We start from the raw sequence: 24,770 nt of genomic DNA, 5'->3' as shown, positions 1-24,770 counted from the left end.
TTTAATTTTCAAGAACTTTTCATGAAATTTTCTTTGGAAGGAAAGGAAGTTGAACAAATGGGTATCACAGGGAAACCAAGAAGGATAATGAGCTCTAACAGACTGAAAAAGCTTCTAAAGAAAGAAAAATGAGCTGTAATTGCACAATTATGTTCCCTAGAGGTTCCCACATTAAAATAATCTATTTCTCTAGACCTCCAAAAAGTCATGAACAATCACTCCAAGTTATTTGAGACTCCCAAATGCCTCCCACCTATTTGTGATCATGATCATGTTATTCATTTGATTCGAGGAAGTTTTCCTCAAAACATCAGGCCTTATAGATATCCATATGCCCAAAGGAGTGAAATTGAATGTATGGTTATAGAAATGCTAGAGGTTGGTATAATTATCCAACCAAATTTGATAAATGAAGCAAGGGATGAATGGAATAATGACGAAGCAGGGTGGGAACTCATTCAAAAGTTGCAGAAGATCCTAGTTCAAATAATATTGACAAAACTTGACAAAGAAGGAAAAATCATATTGGAACTTGAAGCAATTACAAAACCAAGAAATCGATAGCTACGAAATCAATCAATTTCAGATTATCTCATAAAGTGGAAGAACTTACCCACTGAAGATTCCACATGGAAGGATGATAATTTTATATAGAAGCATCCATAACTACTCAAGTGTTGAGGACAACACTTTTTGAAGGAGAGAGGCATGTTGGGTCGCTATAATACTAGTGTAACACCTTATTGTTATTATTGTGCCCCATAGAAGCCCACTATTGTTATTGTTGTGCCTTTAGATTATTATTGTTATGTCGGCTTTGATTATATTATGACCCCTTAGACTCCTATCTATCGAAAGGAGGTCTTGTCATTTGTATCATCCATGAATTGTTCATTTGTGTAATGTAAAATAGGTTTCCCCCTTGAAGATGTTGATTTCTAAGGTGTTGATATATCTTTTCTATCTTTTTGTGAGTTGGTTTCATAACATGCAATGACGATTGTCACTAGGCATATGAATCGTTACGATGATTATCATCGAACTTATGATAATTACAGAGATGTCGAAAATACGATTGTAATAGATCTGAATTGAAAATATATTAAACTAACAAATATTCCAAAAACATAACATAAGAGATTTCTAGAATGAAAATGCTTCTTTATTGATATCTTTAGAAAACCCTTGAGGTAGGGTAACACCATATAGCTACTCCTTAAAGAAGGAGATCACTTCACAAGCCATATGCTTGTCAATACACAATACTTGTTAGCCCTCAATAGAGAGTCTCTAGCCCTTATATATGCTTCATACATATAATACCATGGCTAATTACCATGGGTCTCTCAATACCATACATCAAATACTATGAGATTGTAACATTATTTCCTAACTACTTTTGGTCCCTTGCATTATGCGGGTCAAAAGCATTATTAATTTAATTATGGCTCTCTATACCCCATATTATCCCCCCTAGATATACTACATTACACCCCCTTTAAACATGTGTTTTCCCCAAAACATGAGAAGAACACAATTAATAATATCTACTCAAATGAATAGTCAACTAGTACTAGGCACATGCACCTAGCCATCCCAGAGAAAGGTGAACAATTGACATAGCCGGTGCCTCGCTTGCTTGAGATGGAAGATGGTTCTTGTGATTCCTCTATGTTGATGTGTTATGGATGGATTGTCACACCTCTCTATGTGTCGTTAAGGGGTTTTTGGTCTTCTTGCTAATTCATTTCCACCTTGTTAGTTATTTTCTTGCTTGGCGATGTGAGTGGCGATATGTTGAAGTTTTAATTGATGGTATTAGTTTGGTGGTTTACCATCAAAGGTTCATCATCTCATGTGCTAGTGTCATTAGAGCGTTTTTCTTCTGCCTTCACAATATCTTCTTGGTTCCTAATGGAAATATCATTTAGGGTAATTTTCTTCCTCTTATACCATAGCTTCAACAATTTATTGTGTACATTAATATTGATGGTGCCCACTGAGTTCGTCCAAGGATAACCCAAAACAACATCTTCCTTATCCATTTCTAAAGCATAAGAGTTAGCATGTAATACATATTTATCTATGGTAACCTTCAAGTCCTTAAATATTTTAATAGGTTCCTCATCAACATATGTGCTTGCACTATGTTGTGCTAGAACTTACAAACATTTGGCCAATTTGAGATTGATTAGATTATGCTTATGACTAGGGCGAATAACAACAATGATATTCTCTTTTTGAATATGTACATTGACTTGTATTATGGTGATATAAGGATAAAATAACCCCTTATAATTATTATTTTCCTTCTTTCGAGTATGAGACTATTTGTTCAAAAAGAGTTTTTCAATTTCTTTAGGAGGAAGTATCTTCAAAAAATTATTGTCAAGTGACTTCCACTATATAACCACCTCATCTTCCAAATGATTCCATATGTAGATTCTCCAAAGTAGTGGTACTTGAGACTTATGATACTGTATAAATTTTCAATAGTAGGACCATCATATTTTCCTGTAAGAAGCATCTTGCCATAAGCTTTAAAATAGAATGAGGATTTTATAAAAATTTACCTACTCAGTGCTACCAATTTAAAAATGCCACAACTCGGTTAATATGGCCCTTATTATAGCCTATATTTGAAATGGAATGACCCTTGCATCATCATTGAAATCACAATATGGGCACTCTCGAAACTCAATTTTGTGTTGCAATTGTCTCGCCATCACAAAAAATTCTGAGAAAATAGTTGAGTTTGAATGAGCTATATGTCCCTCATCCACACTCTGATTCCACCGTGTTTTTTTTTTAATTGGATGATTTTGCAAGAGAATCTAAGCTATGAAATTAGTTTTCTAAAATTATGTAATATTATTTTATTTTATATTGTCAAAGTGGACAGAATCTGCCGATAGTATTCACAGTGGTATTTGCCCATGGTATCTACACATAGTATTTTCCTTCATTCTTTGAAGGAAAAAATAAAACAAAGTTTCTAGAGAGTTGATCAAGCATATAAAGGGGATAGTAATGAGAATGGGTTTTGTTCATAGCTTGGCATGGCAAGTTCTAGGTTGTCGCGGGATGAAAACCCTGCAGTGACATTGATGTGGTGGATCCATCCACAATTCGCAAGTGGGCTTCAATGTTATAGAATAGTCATTATTGAGAACTCATACACGATATTGGTGGGGGCTTCAATATGTCTTATATGAGCATGCATCTTATATTCAGTTATTAATATAAATAAGAGGTTGCATTTTTAAATCCCTTTAATATTAATTGTTTTTTATTGCAAGTGTTTTTATTAGAATACTCAACTGTGCTAGATCTATTTCAAATTTAATTTTTTAGAATATTATAGAGATATGAGAGTTGTGCATTCTCTTTATGGAAACTTCTGTGTGATTTATTCTCACCCTAATAAACATTTCCATCTTTGGTGATTGAATATCACCCTAACTGGTATCTTTTGGAATTTCTCCTACTTCTAGTTTGATGAACAGAACTTGATCTATATTGGGGGAGAGTTTAGTAATAATAATAATAATAAAAAGGACAAGTCATTTGTTATTTATCCACCTTACAGTGGTTTGGCCAATAGGCCATAAATATCCACTGTAGAAGCATAAGGTTGGTTGGCCACACTAGTGTGAAAGTGCCATTTTGTTGTGTAGTCGTTTGACCACTAGGATCAACTCTTATTTTCATTTCTTTGGTTGACATTGGGATTGGAGTCCATAAGACCCACATATCACAGCGTTGTGGGTTTATAACCCGCCGCAACGATATATATATATCTATATATATATATATATATATATATATATATATATATATATATATATATATATATATATATATATATATATATATATCTATATATATATATATATATATATATATATATCTATATATATATATATATATTTTCCACACTAAATTACGGTCTGTTATCATGAGTTGCATGATTGCCAATGATCTGAAAATGGGGCTCTTAGGCTTCTTGTCTAAATTACAAGAACCTCTCCCACTTCTAAAGCTTTAAATATTCCCAAGTCTTCATGATTAGCCAATGCGAAATTCATGATTAACCAATGTGGAATTAATAATATTCTTGAAATTATAGGTGTATGCTTATATTTATTGTTGGATGTTTTTGTGATTTAAAATCTGTTGTTTACGCTGATATGTAAATACATACAATAAATATTAACAACAAGAAACAAAACACACAAAACAACAATTTAATTTGAAGTTCACCCAAAAATCTTGGGCTATGTCTCCTTGATCTCTATTCAACTCGACTCGGCTCTCTAAGATTATGATAGCAGTTCTTTTACAAGTCTTTGACTCAACTCCATCAGTTTACATAGAATACGTAGGGCTTACTTTACCATCTCATCCCTTGGCTCTTGAAGCTTTGGCTCTTGGCTCTAGCTCTTAGCTCTTGATTATGGCACTTTGCTCTGACTCTAGCTCTTAGCTCCTAGTTCTGGATCTTAGCTCTTGGTTCTAGCTCTTGGCTCTAGCTCTTCGGCTTTAGCTTTTTGGCTTTGGATTCTTTGGCTCTTTGCAACCTTTAGCTCTCTGGATTTTCACTTGAACTTCATCTGACCCCAAAGGCTCCCTCATCTTCTCTACACAGTGGCTCTTCGACTCTTCCACTGCTTTCAACCTCCTGTTTCTAGCTTTAGCTTGCTCTCAATTGAGCTCTCTGTAGCTATCGCTCTCTGGCTCTCTGCAGCTGTCAACTCTCTATTCCTTTGCTTTCTGTCTAGCCTTTCACACTCTCATGCTCTTGTCCATTCGTAATCCTGAGGAATCATCCATGGGAAATTCGCCTCCAACCTCTGGTGGCTTTTCTTTGCCTTTGTCAACTCTGTGGCCATGGGATGTTACAGCGTGAGCTCTCGGGCTCCACTGTCTATATAGCACTGGCAGTTACTACATTTTTGCGAGCGCCTTTGCGTATCAACACTGCCTTTCTTTTACAGTGCCTTTCTTTTGGGCCTCTGGATTTGGACCTCTTTGCAACTTCTGTAGCTCAAACTCCACAGGCTTCCAAAACCATCGACCTCTTGCCTTGCATGGCACTTTGGATTTTGAGGTAGTCTTCTGGGTCTATGGCTTCCACAGTCATTTTCTTTGCACATAATCATTATCTCCGGCTCTTTGGCTTCTCTGCTCCCTGCCGGCTAGGCTGGCCATCGGGCTTTGTGGCTTCGTGGTTGCAAAATGCATCATTTTCCTATAAAACGTCTACTCCAGCATGGCATGATGATCAGGGGCCATCACAGAGGAATCGGGACCTTCCTGTGCAGAAATCTCGGAAACAGAACATTTTTTCCAATACACAGAGATAGCTAAAAGATACAGTATCGAGCGCTGATTTCCAGACTTGAAATTCCATCAAATCACCCCTAAAATCCCTATCGGGCCCACCTTCCATTTCATATCGCAATCACTTTGGCAGCATGGCCAATGGCCAAAAATATATTAAAAGGGAAATACATTGAAAGGTCCAAATTTCTAGACTTCAAAAATTATGAAATCAGGCTTATGATCCCTCTCGGGTCCAGACTTTATCGCTAATAGCAGGTCATGATGCCAAACTACCAAGTGTATTGGGGACCACTGATCTCCCGATTGCCGATCATCCCGATTTTCGATCGATCGATCGTCCCGAACACCGATATCGCAATTGCTAATCGCTATGGTCGAGGGGTCCATCCTTGGGTTATATACATATGCTAACGCCGATAATCGGCCATCACTCCATCGTAATCAAATTATCGCAGGGGTTTGGGTTTTGGCGCTCTGCTCCTCTGATCACCCGATCATTGATCGCTTTAATCGCATATTTCTGATCATGAATCCTTCATGCCTTTGGCTCATGTCCTTCCCTTTGGAAGTAATGTGATGTGACACCTCTGATGCGATATTTCCATTGCACCTTAGGACTTGCACTTCGATGAATATTTAAGGGCTTTATGTTAAAAAACACATTTTTTTTGTAAGTCCAATTTAATAAGAAATTGCCTCCTTTTCTAAGGAAACTGGGCATCTTCCTTAAGCGATAACTTCTGCATCTGAAGTCCATTTTCACCCATTCAAGTTGTGTTGGATTTAGAATGAAGGGGTCTCTGCAATGAGACTATTTCTGAGAGCAGCCTATGACTTTCATTTTCCTCTGATTACAAAGTATGTGAGCCATTTGGCACCTTTCACCTCTTATATGAAGTCTTTTAGACTTAGAGGTTTATCGAGGATCATTTTTGGATCACACCTTACCACTGAGAGAAACTTTGGTCTACAAAATACTAATATACTGATCTGAATAGCAAATGGGAGTGGCTCACCCTCTTGTTTCAGCCTCCCTAAACTTGCCTTTGATAGTGCCTCTAAACCAAAGTTTCTAACCACTTCCCTTCTTGGATGGGCTGGTCTTCTTGGGAAGAATTATCTTCTTCCTTGCCTTTTTATAGAACATCTGTTGAACTGGTCATAGAAGGTGGTTTTAACATTTTTTCCTTGATCATTGATCCAAGGTGGCTAAAACAAAGGTGAAGTACATCACCTATGCTTCAATGATTTCCTTGAGGTCCTTCGGGATAAGGAGAATGCCTTCAGCCCTTCTTCCTTCCTGTCCTCTCTTGGACTTAGCTATCCATAGCTTTTCCCCTCACCTTTGCAAACTCAAACAACATTCAGTTTATAAACAAGAATACATCAATCAGACAATCAGTCCTTGACTTCCTAACACCCTTTAGATAATAAATCTCTGCTCTGTCAATCAAGCATTTTGATATAGCCTTCTTAAGGTGTGGTTAATCAATCTTCAGCTCTGATACCACCTGATCTAAAAAATTCACTCTTAGGCTTCTTTTCTAACTTACAAGAACCTCTCCCACTTCCAAATCTTAAATATTCCCAAGTCTTCATGATTAACCAATGCGGAATTAGTAATATGCTTGAAATTATAGGTGTATGCTTATATTTATTGTTGGTTGTTTATGTTCTTTAGAATCTGCTGTGTATGCTGATATGTAAATACATACAATAAATATTAATGAAACAAGAAACAAAACACACAGAACAAAAATTTAATTTGGATTTCACCCAACACGCTTGGGCTATGTATCCTTCAGCTCTAGTCAACTTGACTAGGGTATCTAGGATTATGGCAGCAGTTCTTTTACAAGTCTTTGACTCAACTCCATCGATTTACACAAAACATGATAGGTTTACTTTACCATCTCATCCCTTGGCTCTTGAAGCTCCGGCTCATGGCTCTCGCTCTTGGCTCTCGATTCTAGCTCTTTGCTTTGACTCTAGCTCTTGGCTCTTGGTTCTGGCTCTTAGCTCTGACTCTGGCTCTTGGCTCTTTGTTCTGGCTCTTGGCTCTGACTCTTCAGCTCTGGCTCTTTGGCTCTGGCTTCGTTGGCTCTCTGCAACCTTTAGCTCTTTATCTTTGCACTTGAACTTCATGTGACCCCAAAGGCTCCCTCAGCTGCTCTGTTCAGTAGTTCTTCGACTCTGCAACTGCTTTCAGCATCCCGCTTCCAGCTTTAACTTGCTCTCAATTGAGCTCTCTGCAGCTATCACTCTCTCACTCTCTGTAGCTATTGGCTCTCTGTCCCTTCACTTGTTGTTAAGCCCTTCACGCTCTCGGGCTCTTGTCCATTCCTAATCCTGAGGAATCATCCCTGGGAAATTTGCCTCCAACCTCTGGTGGCTTGTCTTTGCCTCTATCAGCTCTGCGGCTATGGGATGTTACAGCGTGAGCTCTTGAGCTTTGATGTCTATCCAACACTACTGCTTACTACATTTCTTTAAGTGCCTTTGTGTACCAGCATTGTCTTTCTTTTGGGCCTTTAGCTTTGGAGCTCTCTACAACTTCTGCAACTCAAACTCCACGGGCTCCCAAAATTGTCGGCCTATCACCTTGCATGGCCCTTTGGCTTTTGAGGCAGTCTCCCAACTCTGCGGCTTCCATAGCCATTTTCTCTCTACATAATCATTCTCTCCGGCTCTTTAGCTTCTCTGCTCCCTTTGAGCTAGGCTAGCCATTTGGCTCTGTGGCTCCGTGGTTGCAAAATGCATCATTTTCCTATAAAAAGCTTTCTTGCAGCGTGGCGTGATGATCAAGGGCCTTTACAGAGGAATCAGGACCTTCCTGTGTAGAAATCCCATAAATGGAACATTTTTCCCAATACATAGAGATAGCCAAAAAATACACTATCAGGTGTTGATTTATGGACTTGAAATTCCATCAAATCGCCCCTAAAATCCCTATCAGGCCCACCTCCCATTCCATATTGCAATCGTTTCAGCGACATGGCCAATGGCCAAAAATCCATTAAATGGGAAATACATTGCAAAGTTGGAATTTATGGACTTAAGAGATTATGAAATCGGGCTTATGATCCCTATCAGGTTTGGCCTTTATCGCTAGTCGCAAGTCGCATTGCCCAACAGCCAAGTGTATCTGGGACCACTAATCTCCCAATTGCCGATCACCCCGATTGCTGATCGACCGATAGCCCGAATCGTCGATATCTCAATCCCTAATCACTACGGCCTAGGGGTCCATCCTTGGGTTATATGGATATGCTGACGCCAATAACCGACACTCATAATCAGCCATCGCTCGATCACAATCGTGTTGTTGCAGGGGTCTGGGTTCTAGCGCTTTGCTCCTCCAATCTCCTGATTTCCGGTCGCTTTAATCGCATATCGCTCATCGTGAATCCCTCATGCCTTTGGCTCAAGTCCTTCCCTTTGGAAGTAATGCAATGGGCCATCTCTGATGCCATATTTCCATTGCACCTCAGGACTTGCACTCTGATGAAAATTTAAGGGCTTTATGTTAAAAAACATTTTTTTTCCTAAGTCTCATTTAAAGAGAAATTACCTCCTTTTCCAAGGAAACTGGGCATCTTCATTAAGAGATAACTTATGCATCTAAAGTCTATTTTTTCCCATTCAAGTTGCATTGGATTTAGAATGAAGGGCTCTCTGCAATGAGACTATTTCTGAGAGCAGCCTGTGAATTTCATTTTCTTCTGATTTACAAAGGATGTGTGCCATTTGGCACCTTTCACCTCTTATATGAAGTCTTTTAGACTTAGACGTTTATCTAGGATCCATTTTTGGATCAGCCAATACAACGAACTATGAATGCAAGGGTTAGGAGGCAGATTGGTAAGCCAGTAATCCGAAACCAGTCGTCCTCAAAAGCCATGTTAACATTCGTGGATACAAGTCGAGATTGACCAAAACCTTGAGATATTTGCATCAAGGCAGGTCGCATCAAGGAAGTGGAGGTTGTGTGGTGATCACAACACATTGGGCGCAAGATCAGAGTAAGGGAACACCATCTCCACGCACAGAGCTCACAACACAGGTTGAATCTAAGTTTATTAGTCTGCGGGGTAAATTGTTTTATGCAAGGCTAAATCATTTATCATTGGAAGGTTGTAATGAAAAATAATTTTGATGTAGGGAGAGAGCCTTCCTCTAGTGGATGTCGAGAAGCGATTTTGTATTCTTTAGGTCCAAAAGGCGAAATAGTAGCTCCTTGCAGGTTGAATCTATAGCCCAAGTCTCATTACTATTCAAAGGCTAGCTGTAAACTGAGATCTACAATTATTAGTAGGCTAAGACCCAAAATTAATCTTGTATTTCAGAGATCTAATTGCACTGAGATCCAAATCATGGGCAATCGAGAATAATACCAAGTAGACTAGCCAGTTCAATATTTGATACAACCTACTGAAGGACCCGATTTGAGGAGGGTGTCAACACATCGTCTTGGGAAGGGGTGCTCAAAAGAGATTGTCCATACTGAATTCAATAGATTGTTCAGCAACAACAAAGACCATCTTGTCCTTGAAGCCACATTAAAACTCTTTGGAAATATCTCAAGTCTTGTGATAATGGACCTGGTCAAATCATAGTGCCTTGAAGTAAGTGAGTCTGAGGACCTGGTTTCATAGGAACCATGGTTTAAGCTACAAAACGAAGACGTTGGATCAAAACGGCATGAGTGAAAAGACCAGACTACACACAACCATTGGAAGATCCTGAAGTCATCCTCGTTAGGGCCAGTTATACAAGGATCATCCACTAATTCAAGGTATGCTAGACATAGGGGCCATAATAAATTTGTAGCAGGCCCGTAGTAGGAGGGCTTTCCCCAAAAGACAAAGGTTGAAGTGTTAGATCTAGAACCAAAAGAAGCTAACCCCATTCTAGGTGCACAACACCCCACTTCAAGAGGAGACAGGATTGGCCGCTATGACCAAGTTGAGGGCAAACCTAGTGAGTGCTCGGTGGTGGAAATATAAGCATACATAATTTTTGTTTTGTTTTGATTGGATATATAAGGAGGGTTATAAGGAGGGTTTATTAGCATAAATATATTAAATTCAATTAAAAAAAAGACTGAGTTATTTGTTTTTGTAAAAAAGGGGTTGGAGATAATGAGGATTTTTCTTTTTTTGCGATTAGTTCGAAGACATAGGGTTTTTGGGTATTAAATAAATAAATTAAAAACAATGAAGAAAGAATCATTTCTAAGTTTGTGGCTATAGTATTTTTTGGACAAATTTGTTCAAAATTTTTGGGAAGGCATGATTAACACAATCTCTCTATAGTGTATTCTTACATAATTTCTTTCTTTCATATGGGAGAAGATGGATCATATTGAAAATACCTTGGAAAACACTTAGAAACTTCTTGATGAACTAGTGAAAATATATGGTCTTTTACACAAGAATACCTCCTTAGAACAAAATGATAGTAAAAAAAGCAAACCATTCTCGAAAAGAGTCCATGCCATTCTCCAGCAAAAGTTCCCATGGGAAGCGAAGGAAGGACAAGGAAGAGGAGTTAAGCTCTTCCCACATCGATTTTAATTGCAACGAAAAAATTCAGTCATACAACTTCATAATTTGGAGGAATTAGACACATGTCTATCTAAGGCGAGGTAGCTAGAATGGAAGAAACTTAATTGGGAACTCAAGCCATCCATGTTTGCGTTGATACAACCCAAAATCAAGGAGCATCCTTGTGAAGAATTTAGGTTCACAATTGCTTCTTGTCTCAACGGGATCATAGTTGTAACATCACCACTACTACCTTACAATAATGATATCATGAGGGAGATACTACAATGAATGGTAGAATCCCTTCAAGGGTTAAACAACATCATGCCTCATACCTTTAAGAAGTGACGCAAAATCTTAGAACTCATGACAAAATTCAGCTTTGGCACATTCATGTTGAATCTTCAATGTGAGGACTTGATATTTTAGGTGTTCTACAACTTTTACACCATCATTACATCAACTCATCGAGATAGTATCAAAACAAGAAAGAAAAATATTATGCCCTTGCTCCTAGAAGTAGATGCCGGCATCTCCAAGATAGTAAGATCCAACCTATTGGTCATTTGCAGGAAGGAAATAATTGTATCATTAGCCGCCTATGATCTAATCAAGAAATTGGTCATACAAAAGATAAGCTTGACAAGAACGATGTTGACTAAGAAGGAGCTTAAAGGGATTAATGGAGGAAGCAAGAACAAAGGTAGTAAAAGATGCAACAAGAATGAACTAAGAAGGAGAGGACTATGCTTTATCTCCAAGGGATCTGCACACTTGACCATTCATGTCTAGGTGATAGGAAGGAGACAACAAGGAAAATAGAAGAAGATATTTCTTCAGATCATGCAGAGTCTACTATAGATGTGTCTATTAATTTTTAGGATGGTGAGAAGAAACACAATGTTTTTCAGATATACATCGAGGACAAGCCGATGATAATCAGCAAGCATGACAAACTACATGGGGAAAGGAAGGAGGTAGTTCCTCCTAACGATGTGGTAGACTCTTGTAGAACCGAGTCCACATATATCCAGGAGGATATGCATAACGAGTATTAGAAATAAAGTGTAACTAAGGGTCCACTAGTGCATCCATATTTGACAACTAGAGAGGATGGACAACATATTTCCCCCAGAGGTGGAGAAGGCCAAGAAGAAGACATTTTAGGAGACTTAAGTGAGGAGCCAGTGGTGGAAAACTGATATGATGATCATGATCATAAGGGGTAGCATGAAAAATGTAGTATGTAGGATAGGCCATTTCTAGAGAGTCGGTCAAAGGTTCAAGATGGAGTTATGATAGTTGAGCATCTAGTGCAGACAGATACGGAGGAATTCAGTGTGGCACCAAAAATTCCAATAGAGGAGTTTTAGGTAAAGATCATGCATTTCAAGATAGATCTTATGATGTTGAAGCACATAGTATAGACAGTCCTAGATGCTATCTTACAAGAGAATAGGAAAATTGAGGAGCTCATATGGTTATGTGCCGAATCACCAACCAAGTTATCTAGTGTTGAGGAATGACTTAAGTCCCTCACAAAGAAGCAAGAGGAGTACAATTCAGAGTTCCAGAGAAGCCGTCTACAAGAGTACATAGATTAGGCTTGCAACACTACTAGCCCACCTCTATATATTGTGGAGAGCAAGGAAGAGTTCTCCAAATAGATCATGTTGAGTGACTGGGTGGAGTAGCATGAGTGTGGCATCGAGCAACATCACCATGGTAGATTTGTTCCATGTGGAGTTATTCATCCTTGTCATGGCATGGATTGGCGAGAGATTATGAGTTGGTACTCTATTGATGGGATGATTCTTAGGAGGATACTATTAGCCAAGGGCATATCGTAGAAGGGGCCCTTAGGCACAGGAAGTGGATGGTTGAGGTGGTATCATATCCTACATGTTTGAGAACTTAGGTGGAATTGGGATCCACTTGGATCTATTAAGGCCAGGATTGGTTGGAGGATTGTTTTGGATCCAGGTATTGAAGGATCCATTCAAGATCATTTAACATGGAGGCATGGGATAACACACTAATTTGTATGGGATCTTGGTATCAATGTACACATGTTGTATTGTGAGTAAAATTGGATTGTTTAAGGACAAGTAGTCTTTGGGCCGGAGGATTTGTAATAGTCCCTTTTTGGTATGGTCAAAGTGAAGAGAATCTACCCATAGTATTCACCATGGCATTTTCCCATTGTATTTTCCTTCATTTTTTGAGGGAAAACAATAAAATAAAGTTTCTAGAGAGTCCATCAAGACAATAAAAAGGGCTAGGAGCCATACATTGGGATCATCAGGAGTTTTTCTATCTTATTGTGTTTTGTTCAGAACTTGATGTGGCGAGTTCCAAGTTGATCCCAAGATGAAAAAACCACAGTGACATTTGGTGTGGTGGTTCCATCCAAGATTCACAAGTGGACTTTAGTGTTTTAGAGTAGTCATTGTTGAGCAACGATACATGCTATTGGTAGGGGCATCTTGTTTTCAGTTATTAATATAAATAAGAGGCTGCGTTTTCAGATCCCTTTGGGTTCGTTGTTTTTTATTGCGAGAATTTTTATTAGAACACCTATGTGTGATAGATATCTTTGAAATTTACTATTTGGGATCTTACAAATTATGCACAAAAATACTGAAAATAAATTACTAAAGAGCTGTCGTCCACGAGTTGTCGTAAGTAAAATTTCTACAAAACAACTAATTTTAAATCAACAATATCTCCCTCATCCAGAAACTAATTCAACTAATTGTCTTTTGAAATTGGGTATCTTTTCACACAGAATTCAAATATGTTATTTTTGTTTTGCGAAATTTTCACCAAAATTTTGAGATCTGATCTACAAACTCATTGCCCAAACAATTCTTGCAAATATGAAAATAGATAAATAAATAAAATCTTTCCACTCTACCGAAGAAAGTGCTATGATACCACTTGTAGTATATCTGACCTAAAAATATATCAACCATGAAAAATATTCCCAAGAAATAACACAAGAATAAAATAAAATGTTTCTCTTTACTAATATCTAACACTTAAGGTAGGGTAACACCATACAACTACTCCTTAAGGAAGGAGATCACTCCAAAAACCATATGCTTTTCAATACAACAATACTTGACATGTCTCAATAGAGAGTCTCTAACACCTATATAGGCTTCATACATACAATACCATAGGGTCTCTCAATACTATACATCAAATATTATGGGCTTGTCACATTATTTTCTAACTACTTGTGGTCCCTCACATTATGCAGGTTAACCACTTTATTTATTAATAATGGTACATTTATTTATCATGATCACATTATTACATTACATTATTCCCTTGGGTACCTCCCTGTTTACCCAATATTATCCCCCCTAGGTATACTACAACAAGTGAAAAATGCTTGACGTTTTGTGAAATCTCTTTTTTGTCATTATAGCTATGAATGATTGTCACAAGAAAGGAAAAGAGCCATTGAAAATTGGCTCAATATTTAGTAGCGTGTAGGCTTGGAGCTTCCCCTTCTTCACCTTTTTATCCCTTTCATAGTTGTTTTGTAGCTTATCCCATACATGCTTTGGAGACTTGCATCGTATCACCTTAATAAGTTAATGTTGACTAAGTCCAACCAAAATAATATTTTTGGCCTTAGCATTGTTATGATAGACTCTCTTCCCATAAAGATCTGTAAGAATATTACCAATAATTATTTATCATGACACCATAGTGGCATATACATCAACACCCAAGCTCATCAAATCTCATTGCATCCTTATCTTCGACAATGCAAAATCCTCTTAGTAAAAACCATGAATTTTAACATCTTATGTAGCCATGATCCTCTTTGAATTCTTCTTTCAGTGGTCATGTTGTAATCAAAGGAGTTGGATTTGAAACCACTTATTAGAAGTTAGCAACAATGAAGGGGGGTGAATCATTATTGCACAAATATTACAAATTTTACGAAAAGTAAAACATTTTAGAAATGAGAACTCAACAACACATGGACCAAATAAGGCACAAAAAAAAAATCACATGAAGAAACTAATATTTTAGGTGGAAAACTTCATGGGGTAGAAAACCACCTAACTATTTTCTTACTTCTTCTTCTCTATTAATTCAAAAATATTCTCAATTAAAATATACAACCACTACTAGCAAAGGAGCCACTACTCCGTAATAATGAAATTTTTTAGCCACAACCAACTAGGAGCCACAACTCCTACAAAATAAGGCAAGCATCCACTTTTTTAAGGCCACAACCTCAACAGATAAATAATTCTCAGGTTTACAAGGCAATTATCAATTGATACAATAATTGCAAATGTAGAAGTTGTAGATAACCCTTCAACTTCCACTAAAACACTTTTCTAAATGCTAGAAAATTTCTCCATAATATTTCCTCAAGTCAAATCTTCAATAAATGCATAAAAGTATAAATAACATATTTCATCTAATCTCTGAAAATTTTGGTACAACCACTAAATACAAAGTGTTCTCAAGTTAACAAAAAATGCATATTATCTCTAACACACAAAAGAGCCAACTAGAACTCCTCATAACATTCTTCTATAAGTAATTTTATAGAGTGGTTAGATTAGATAATAGAAACAAAATAATCAAGCACCCAACAACTATGTTCATACAGTGAAATTGGTTTGGTTCCTCCTTCCACTACCTTCATGGAAAGAGAGAGATTTTCCAATGTTGATCATCTTCTAGAAGAAAGACGAACTTCCTAAAATTATTTGACCAAAAACCAAGTACAAAAACCAATGTAATTGCCCCTCGCAATTACTAGATGTGCTCACATTTCAAGAATTCCATGTTCAACCATCATAGTGGGGATGAAACATGCTCCCATAGAGGATACTCATTGGGATAGTATGGACATGCCAACAAGGATAACTACATATTAGATATGTCCACCACTTACCTAGAGGGTGGCTTAACACTTGTTCTTTGTAACCTTTGCCTACAAATTTTGGAGCTCAATTTCATTAAATTAGGATGTAAGGCTTAGAATTATTAAAACCATAAAGGAGCATACACAAAAATGAGTACAAGGAAAATTATTACCACCATAAAAGAGCATAATGTTGGAAACCTAATCCTTTATGGGTTGGTGTGGAATGTGAACAACCACCAAAGTCCAGGAGACCACTTGGAATATGAATCTAAGGGTCACACCAATGTACTATGTATATGTATCATTGTGAATAATAGAGGCAACTAAATGTTTATCATTCATATTCTGCCTCTGCCATGTATATGTTTAACATTGTATCAGAGCCGGACAATTCTGGCCCTACTCAAATCTGCCACTAATTTGTGGTCTTTCTTGTGCATTTCAGTCCTACACTTCTAAGCTACATTCTAGCTGAATTTACAGCCCAAATATGAGCCATTGTTTTTAGTTATGTCATTTTTGCTCACTGTCCATAACGCTCCATTAATTCGTTGTTTGTTGGTTCTTCCATTCAGATATGTAATCAAACCCTAATTTTTTTGCAGTTATTCGTGAGACGTTAGAACTCTGTCAACTGAACTTTGTAGCTTGACAAAATGTTTTGTGACATCCCTGTCTATGTAGCTGTCATGAACGTTAATTTTGCCACCACTATCAGGTGTGTAATTTCCAGTCTAAAAATTCTACCCTAACACTCCAGTAAGCAGGAAAAACCCTCATTGGCCAATTTCCTTAGATCGAAATTGACAATCTTGTTTCGAAGTTTCTGGTTAGGCAAATGTTCTTGGCATCGATCCTTCATTTGACTCACTAGGAAGCTTAAGATTTAGCGATACAGGCAGGTTCCCATATGCATTCAAAGTATCCCATTTGTAGAGGCACTATAGATCTTTGCAAAGATACCTGCTTGCATCCTGGAATAATTCTTGTCTTTTCATTTCTTGAATAGCTTCTAAGGGCTAATGCATTTGGAAATCTGCAACGAATCCATGGTTAGTGCATCATTGAAGGGAGCATCGTCTTGTTCATTGTCTTAGACTGATTACATAAAGATACTTTGTGCAGGGTGCATCTAAAGCACTTAAATTGAATGATGCAATGTTGAATTCATCGTGCCTACAAATTGTGTTAGATGCATATCGTCCTAGTTGATGGATTGACTATATGGTGAATTGTGTGCCATGGATACTCGTATGTGCATACCAATTAAACAACATTATTCACTCTTCAAGGCCACACTTGGTACACTCCATAAAGTTTTCATATGCGTTTGTAAAGTTCCATAAAGTTTTATGAGATATGTGCAAACTTTGTGTTATCCTATGCTATGTTTGAAGGTTGATCTGTGTTGATAGATTTGTTAAATGTTGATATGTTGCTTTCAACGAAGAACGGGTTTACCTTTTGTTGTTGGTCAAATGCTTAATGGGTAGAGGGAGATATTATTACGTTGATGTCTGAGGTGCACATATATTAGCATTGTTGAGCACCTTCCTATCCTTTGGCATTGTTGCATGTCCTTGTGTATGGGGAAGAATACAACTATGTGCTAAATGGTAGCTCTTGGTTTTTTACTCTCCGCCTTGGGCTCGCTGTTTACGGAAATGCACTTTGTAGGTGTTGAGGACTCCCATTCGGCATTACTCAAGGTTGTTACAACCATGTCATTTCTTCTGCATTGATTAAAGAAGCCACCTGGTGTTAGCTAGCCTATCCTGATATGTCATGTGAGTGTGCGCCATTGAATTAAAGGTTTATATGTGCGATATATCAGCGTATCTATATTGCAATTAGTTGGGATTTTTCTAGTCTTGTTAGTGTGTTGAGTCTTTATTTTTCTTAGAAAATGGACACACTTAATGGAGTATTAAAGTTATTAAATACTTTAATACACTCCATTAGTCATGGTACAGTGAAAATCAACAAAGACACTCTCTCTGACATTATGACCTCCCTACAAAATGCACAAGAAAACATTCATTTTTTGCAGTTGGAGTCTCAGTTCTACTGATATGAGATTCAGTAGATTTTTCATTCTAAGTTGTCTTCTGCTCAAAACAATCCTCTGTTCAAGGTTAAAACAAACACCCATCAACAACCAGAAAGTTACGAAATCAGTAAAGTTGGGGTTGACTCCCATCTTGTGCCCATTCCAACAACATATTTGCATACAAATGTAAATGTTTGGTCTGCACTTCCCTAGTCGATCATTAGAGTTTAGGAATGGCTTGTCCACAACAAGCACATAATAGGTCTTGGATATGACAAGGAGGAATCCTTTCATATTTGAGATTACTCAAAGCCCATCAAGTTTCAGAGTGTTGGATTTCTTCATGACAACTCACCTTCAGTTGCTTCAGATTTTGGTCCTCTTCCATAGGAGCCACAACATGTTATTAAATGGCAACACTGTGACCGAGTTGGCCATATGAAATATCATTGTTTTGGTGTTCATCCGTTCAAGCATTGTGGTTAGTTTACTTATTCTTCAAACGTATGCTTAAAAAACAAGTCTCCTAGAAGAACAAAGATTCATCCTCGATGGATCACTCTTGGCAATGGGCTTCAATAGAGAAGAAGATATTTCAGTCATATGTCAGAACTTGTTCTAAATTGTTGAACAATCTTGCAGCCAAGTTTTCTCCATCATCTCACGTTGTATCTGATAGGGGGGAAGTGATGGTCATGAACAAGCTTCAAAGACACATCAAAAAATCCTGAGTCACAACTTGCCATACCAAATTTAGATTTGTAGCCACAGATAAAGATGCAATCATCAACGTTAAACCATCACAGGTTGAGACCTCCTTTTTCAGGTTGAGGTTCTCACATTTTACGCGAGGTGAGACCTCCCTTTCAAGGTTGAAGATTTCCCTCTTCAAAACATGAGGAGCACTTCCTCTTGCAGAAGACGTGAGGTTCATGATAGATTTGGAAGAGTTCTCGGAAGTGCACTAAGCTTTCGAGTGTTGGTGGTCATCCTTAAACCACCCCCCTTATACCAACATTTTAGAGAGCACATTAATCTAGTGCTGCCATGCATTTTTGCACATTTTTTATTACAACTATCTTCTTTGACTCATACATAATCCTTCAGATTAAGGGGGGAATGTTGGACACCTAATCCTCTATGGGTTGGTGTGGAATGTGAACAACCACCGAAGTCCAAGAAAGCACTTGGAATATGAATCCAAGGGTCACACCAATGTACTATATATATGTATCATTGTAAATAATATAGGCAACTCAATGTTTATCATTCATATTCTCTATGAACATGGAATTATAAATACAAAGAAAATAGGGCTAAACACCAAGTGACATCAATGTTAACACCACTCTTCCAACAAAAAATATATATGGAGGAGCTCTCAGCAACCTCAATTCATCAACCCCACCCACAAAAATCTATAATAATGATTTGAAGTCAAAATTGTCAAGTTTTCAAACTCAATGTTTTTCCTTAAAAGAATTTTCAACAATAACTAAATATCTACATTAGTAATCTAATTATGAATCACATAATATTATTATAGGAAAAGACTTACAAATACTTTATATCATTCTACATGATAAAACTATATTCATCCTTTAAAAAGTTAACTACTAAATATGCATTTCCAAGAGAATAATCAATTGAGTAATTTTGTTAAAAATAATTCTCAATAAATTTTACGAAAACAAAAATACCCTAAATTAAAATTTAAATCATATAGTAACATGTAATATCTTGATTGTCCACATGGGGTAGCTCAAGCGGCAAGGGCCGTGGAAATGAAGTCTCACCGAACCGGAAGTGTTCAAATCTTGGGCTACCCTTCCCCCATAGAGGGTTACATAATGGACATGTAAATCGGAGAGTCCCACCCCAGCTTACAAAAAAAAACATGTAATATTTCGATTCAATAAAATAAAGTTACATGCAAAATTATAAAAATAAAACTTATGCTTTTAAACAGTTTCATGATGAAGATAAAAGCTTTTAAACAGTCACCAATATTAAATAAATGGAACACTTCACTGGAAATTCCTACTGCCTCCAAATAATTAGGTGACTCCAATAATTCAGGTTTGTTGTTTTTTCAACCAATTTAATTACGTTGTCAGTGTTCTGAAACAACTACTAACCTAACTCTGTACTAACCTGACTGTACTATTTGCTTCAAATAGTACGTGGATTATTGAGGAAAGCTTTAAACCCATGTCTTATTTTGATTTAATAATAACTTTAAGCAGTCACCAATATTAAATAAATTGAGCACTTCACTAGAATCAGGTGCTTCCAATAATTCAGGTTTGTTTTTTTTTCAACGAATTAAATTACGTTGTGAATGTTCTGAAACAACTACTAACGTAACTCTGTACTATTTGTTTCAAATAGTACGTGGATTACTGTTGAAAGCTTTAAAACCCTGCCTTATTTTGATTTAATAATAACGGAGGTTTTTTTTGTTTGAAAAGGAATAACTGATCTGCCTAATTGCACGAATATTAGTAGATAGTAGGGGTACAAAGTATTTTTCTTTATTATTATTAAGAATAACTCGTCGGTCCAATTCCGCCAATTGCACGAATATTAGTAGATAGTAGGGGTACAAAGAATTTCGTCTGCCCAATTGCGCGAATAAATATGACGTTGGACTTTGCATGATTGATCATGTCATCCTCGTGACACTCTTGTAAATTAAAGTAGACCACTTTCTGAAATACCCCTTGTCAAAGTGGGACGAAAATACCCCCTTCGACTTGACTTGACATAAAAAGAAGAGGCCACCATAGAGGAATTTAATACGCCGAATTGTCCTCACATGCACTGTAAACATCAAAATTTAACCCCGGTTGGGAGCGTAGATGGTTTTCTCACCCCATAAGGGTTCTATATAAGGCAGTCTATGCCATTGTATTTCTCACCCCTTGCTTACGGACTTTGCCCTACTCCAGTTGTAGGTATGCTTGTTGCATTCATGCACATTAACTTATCAATGTCCATGTTATGCAGTTTCTGACTGAATTGTTTCTTATGCAGTTTCTGACTGAATTGTTTCTTAGCAGAAGTGAGAGTCTTGCCGGGTTTGAAGGCGTTCAGTTTCAACTTAGTGATACCATCCAGTATCCGTAAGCCAAGAAGATGGGCAATTCCCCACCACAATGGCAGAACGTCGACGGCCACCACAACGTTGGCGGCAGCAACAACGTTGCCGGCAGCAACAACGTTGGCGGCAGGAACAACGCTGTGGGGCGCGGGGAGAACAGCGGCACCCAGATCGACGGCACTTCCGTCGAAGGCAACAATAAGATGGCCAACCGCCCACCACAAGGGCAGAACGTCCGCGGCAGCCACAACTTTGGCGGCAGCGACAACGTTGGCGGCAACAACAACGTTGGCGGCAGGAACAACTTTGTGGGGCGCGGGGACACAGCGCGATAAGCTTTTAGAGCAACTTACTACCAGGTAATTGCAACTTAAGTAGACCAACTTATACTAGGTGGGTTTTGTAGACTTTATGCTCTGCTCTTTCCTCAATGGAGTATATGCACAAATATATCATGGTTTATGATTTTGCTTTCTTTTGTAGCTAGAAAGACGTCTATGGCAGGTATGGGAAAGAATATATGCAGTCGAAGATTATCTGTGTATCTTAGACTGACTAGGTGTCTTTCTATGGCAGGTATGGGAAAGAATATATACAGTCGAAGATTATGTGTGTATCTTAGACTGACTAGGTGTCCATATATAATCAGTTGAGAGCCAAATCGTGTTTTTATATAAATAAGGCATCCCCATATCAATTCTACCAATTCTAGTTGGACGCTGGTTTGTTGTAATTTTGATTTATGTATTAGCAAATTACCTGCCTGGTTTCTCTGTTATAATGTTTTTAATTGTTTAGTTATTGTGATTCTGAATAAGTTAATTAATTGTTTAGTTATTGTGATTCTGAATAAGTTAATTGAATAATTAGCTAAATAAATTAATTAATTCAAAAATTATAGATGAATATTAAATTTAAAATACATATTTTTTTAAATAGGGTTATTCTAATTAATATATATATATAACATTCACTGAAGTATTTTATTATATATATATATATATATATATATAACATTTACTGAAGTATTTTAGTGAACGTGGTTTGTTATATTTTTTAATATGTTGAAAGCTAAATTTACTTTCTATATGTTAAATTTTAATAAATTTTCAAAGCCTGTAATTTTATTTACAAACCCTGTAATTTTATTTGAACTTTTGAAAAAGTGAGCATTCTGTAATGCATATTTATACCAATTCAATCCACAAAATAGGTATGGTAATGGATGGTTATGTTATTATGGTCACTTTAGCTTAAGTGAGATTGATGTGCATTGTTGTATTTATTTTTTAAGGCAGTTTACAAATAATCCAACATTTCTTTTGACATATTGTGATCAGTTACAGTGTTCTTACATGATTTTTGACAAGTATCTAGCAATTTTTTGTTGTAATAGTTGGTTATTGGTGTTGTAATGCATATTTCGGTGGAAAAATGCATTATTTTTCATGAAAGATATTTTGATTTTCTTCAAGGTGGTTTGGAATGGAATTGAGAAGTTTATGGAAATTTTTTTTCTAGAATGTTGTTCCAATTCATTGGAACATATAGGTCTTTAATATTGTTTTTTTATCAGATTTGTAAGGTTTTGGTCCATTGTTTTTTGATGCAATCATAATGTCATGTCAATATATTTGCAGATTTGAACAAGTGTTATTGAACTTTTCATCATAACTTTGATCAGTTTGTTGTTATTTTCTATTTACTCCAAATTATATTGAATTTATACATTTTAAAGTTGTATTGAGGGTGTTTATTTCATGCACATGTGACGATTAAACATTGTATTATACTTTTGCTTATTAAGCTTGTAGAATTTCTATTTTTCAACATGTTTGGATCAAAGTTTACTTAAAGAATTTGTCAATTTCAAGTCAACTTCAATTGCATTTGTTTTCACAATTTCTATTTATAATTGACATTAAAGTTTTAAAAATAGAATTTTTTATGCAAGAATGTTGAGGTTAACAAGTTTGTACATGCAGTCATTTAATGTTTCCAACTCATCTATTTCTAAGTTGTTTGAAATTATATTGAATCTTTGTAATGTTTAGGTGAGTTGTTTTGACATTAGTATTTAAATCTTCGTGGTATTATTTGATAATTGATAGTGTTATAGGTTCTTAGGGTATTTTACATGAAAATTAGGAAATATAGTTTATTGCAGAGAAGGTAATAAATCCTTCTCATCCTAAGGATGAGATGCAAACATACATTAATAATCAACTAGCTAGTCCTTTAAAAATAAAGAGGCCTTCTCAACCAAAGTTCTTTTTTTTTTTTAAATGCAGAATGAGTTTGTATTATTGGGACACTAATACAATCGTCACAATGTATATTGTTAAATTGATAAGTCTGTTGATCTTGCATTGGCATTACCCACAGGTCAAATGTCACAACTACAACATATTGATGGGAACATATTTGTAAAATTACTGGGTTTTACCATGACCACCATGTCGCAAATAAAACACATTCGTCCAAATGTGAGTAGTAAAATTAGTGGACTTGTTATTCTTTGGACAATATTTCCCACCACTTCAAGGTTGTCATTATTTGGAAAATATTTTCCACGACTTCAAGGTTGCAATTACCTCAGGTGGAGACCGCCTGTGCACTCTGCCCTTACAATCATTACATGAGAAATATATAATTTACACACAATTAAGGAGGTTAAAACAACACCCTAGAAATCAGGAACAAACTCCTAATTTAAGTTTTGGTTGAACCATCACTCCATTAATACATTTCATCATTAATCTCAAAACTCCGCCTTAATGACGAAATGGATTCACACATATGGCTAACACTTCCCTAAACGATTCAAAAATGATTCAACCAAGAGGTTTGGTAAAAATATTAGCACCATTGTCACAACTAGTACAATACTCAATATGGATTTCTTTTGACTGAACTTTATCACTCACAAAATGACAAAATGAAACTGTGTATCCATACGCTTTGTGTTCTTATAAAATACTCCATTATTTGCAAGTTTGATGGAGCTCAGGTTGTTGCATTTGATCACTATTGCAACCTTTTCTTCTTCTCCAACATAAGGAGAATTCTTGTCAACCAAATTGCTTCACATGTTGCTCCACACATAACTTGATATTCAGCTTCCGCACAAGACAAGGATATTGTGTTCTGCTTTTTGTTGCTCCATTTAATGACGCCAGATCCAATGCTAAATGCATAGCATGTTATGGATCATCTCTCATGTACATTTCCACTGCAATAGGATTGTAAAAAAACTATCAATTTAACATCATATGAATCAGTATAAGCAATACCAAAATTTAAGGTTCCATGGAGATACCTTAAAACACGTTTTACTACAACCCAATTGGTCTGAAGGGGCTTTGATATAAATTTGCTCAATGCACTCACCGAATATGCCAAATATGGCCTAATTGTAGTCAAGTAGATTAGACTCCCAACCAAATGTCTATACAAAGTCGCATGTGCCTCCTTAGATCCATCATCATTCTGAAGTTTTATATTCTACTGTAAAGTTACTATTGCAACTTTGCACTGATCCATTGTGAACTTTTCCAGTAAGCTCCTCACATGCTTACTCTGTGACATAAAAGATTGTCCAGAATCCCTCGAGACTTCGAAACCCAAACAATAATGTAGCTCTCCAAGGTCTTTCATCTCAAAGACTTGTGACATCTTCTCCTTGATTTCTTTAATGATATTATCAACATTTACTGTAATAATTAGATCATCTACATATAAATAAATCCAAACAATCCTTCCCTCTTTATCAAACACGGTATAAAGATTAGGGTCATTTTTGCTTCTTTTATAACCATG

General features: G+C 36.7%; 1 protein-coding gene across 5 annotated transcripts in view; it reads left to right on the top strand.

Moving 5' to 3' along the window:
- LOC149227076 (uncharacterized) overlaps positions 1–21,773 on the top strand; it is a 133,168-nt gene extending 111,395 nt beyond the window's left edge. Inside the window, exons 1-4 of one of the 5 annotated variants that reach the window (XR_016247095.1) lie at positions 20,674–20,805; positions 20,911–21,310; positions 21,435–21,514; positions 21,602–21,773. Coding sequence is in view for 4 of the 5 variants with exons in the window: in XM_089375414.1 (XP_089231540.1) it covers positions 20,751–20,805; positions 20,911–21,310; positions 21,456–21,501 (501 nt within the window). In the remaining variant the exon portion in view is untranslated. Of the gene's footprint in view, positions 1–20,673; positions 20,806–20,910; positions 21,311–21,434 lie in introns of those variants that run through there. The other 4 variants (XM_089375414.1, XM_089375412.1, XM_089375415.1 and 1 more) reach the window with 4 other exon arrangements.
- Positions 21,774–24,770: the final 2,997 nt, after the last annotated feature.

The sequence above is a fragment of the Pinus tabuliformis genome, chromosome J (genome assembly GCF_031772625.1).
Source record: "Pinus tabuliformis cultivar Carrire ecotype Pingquan chromosome J, CPIR1, whole genome shotgun sequence".
NCBI classification, from domain to species: Eukaryota; Viridiplantae; Streptophyta; class Pinopsida; order Pinales; family Pinaceae; genus Pinus; species Pinus tabuliformis.
The sequence above is the reverse complement of the archived record's forward strand: the minus strand, read 5'-3'. Positions and strand labels throughout refer to the sequence as shown.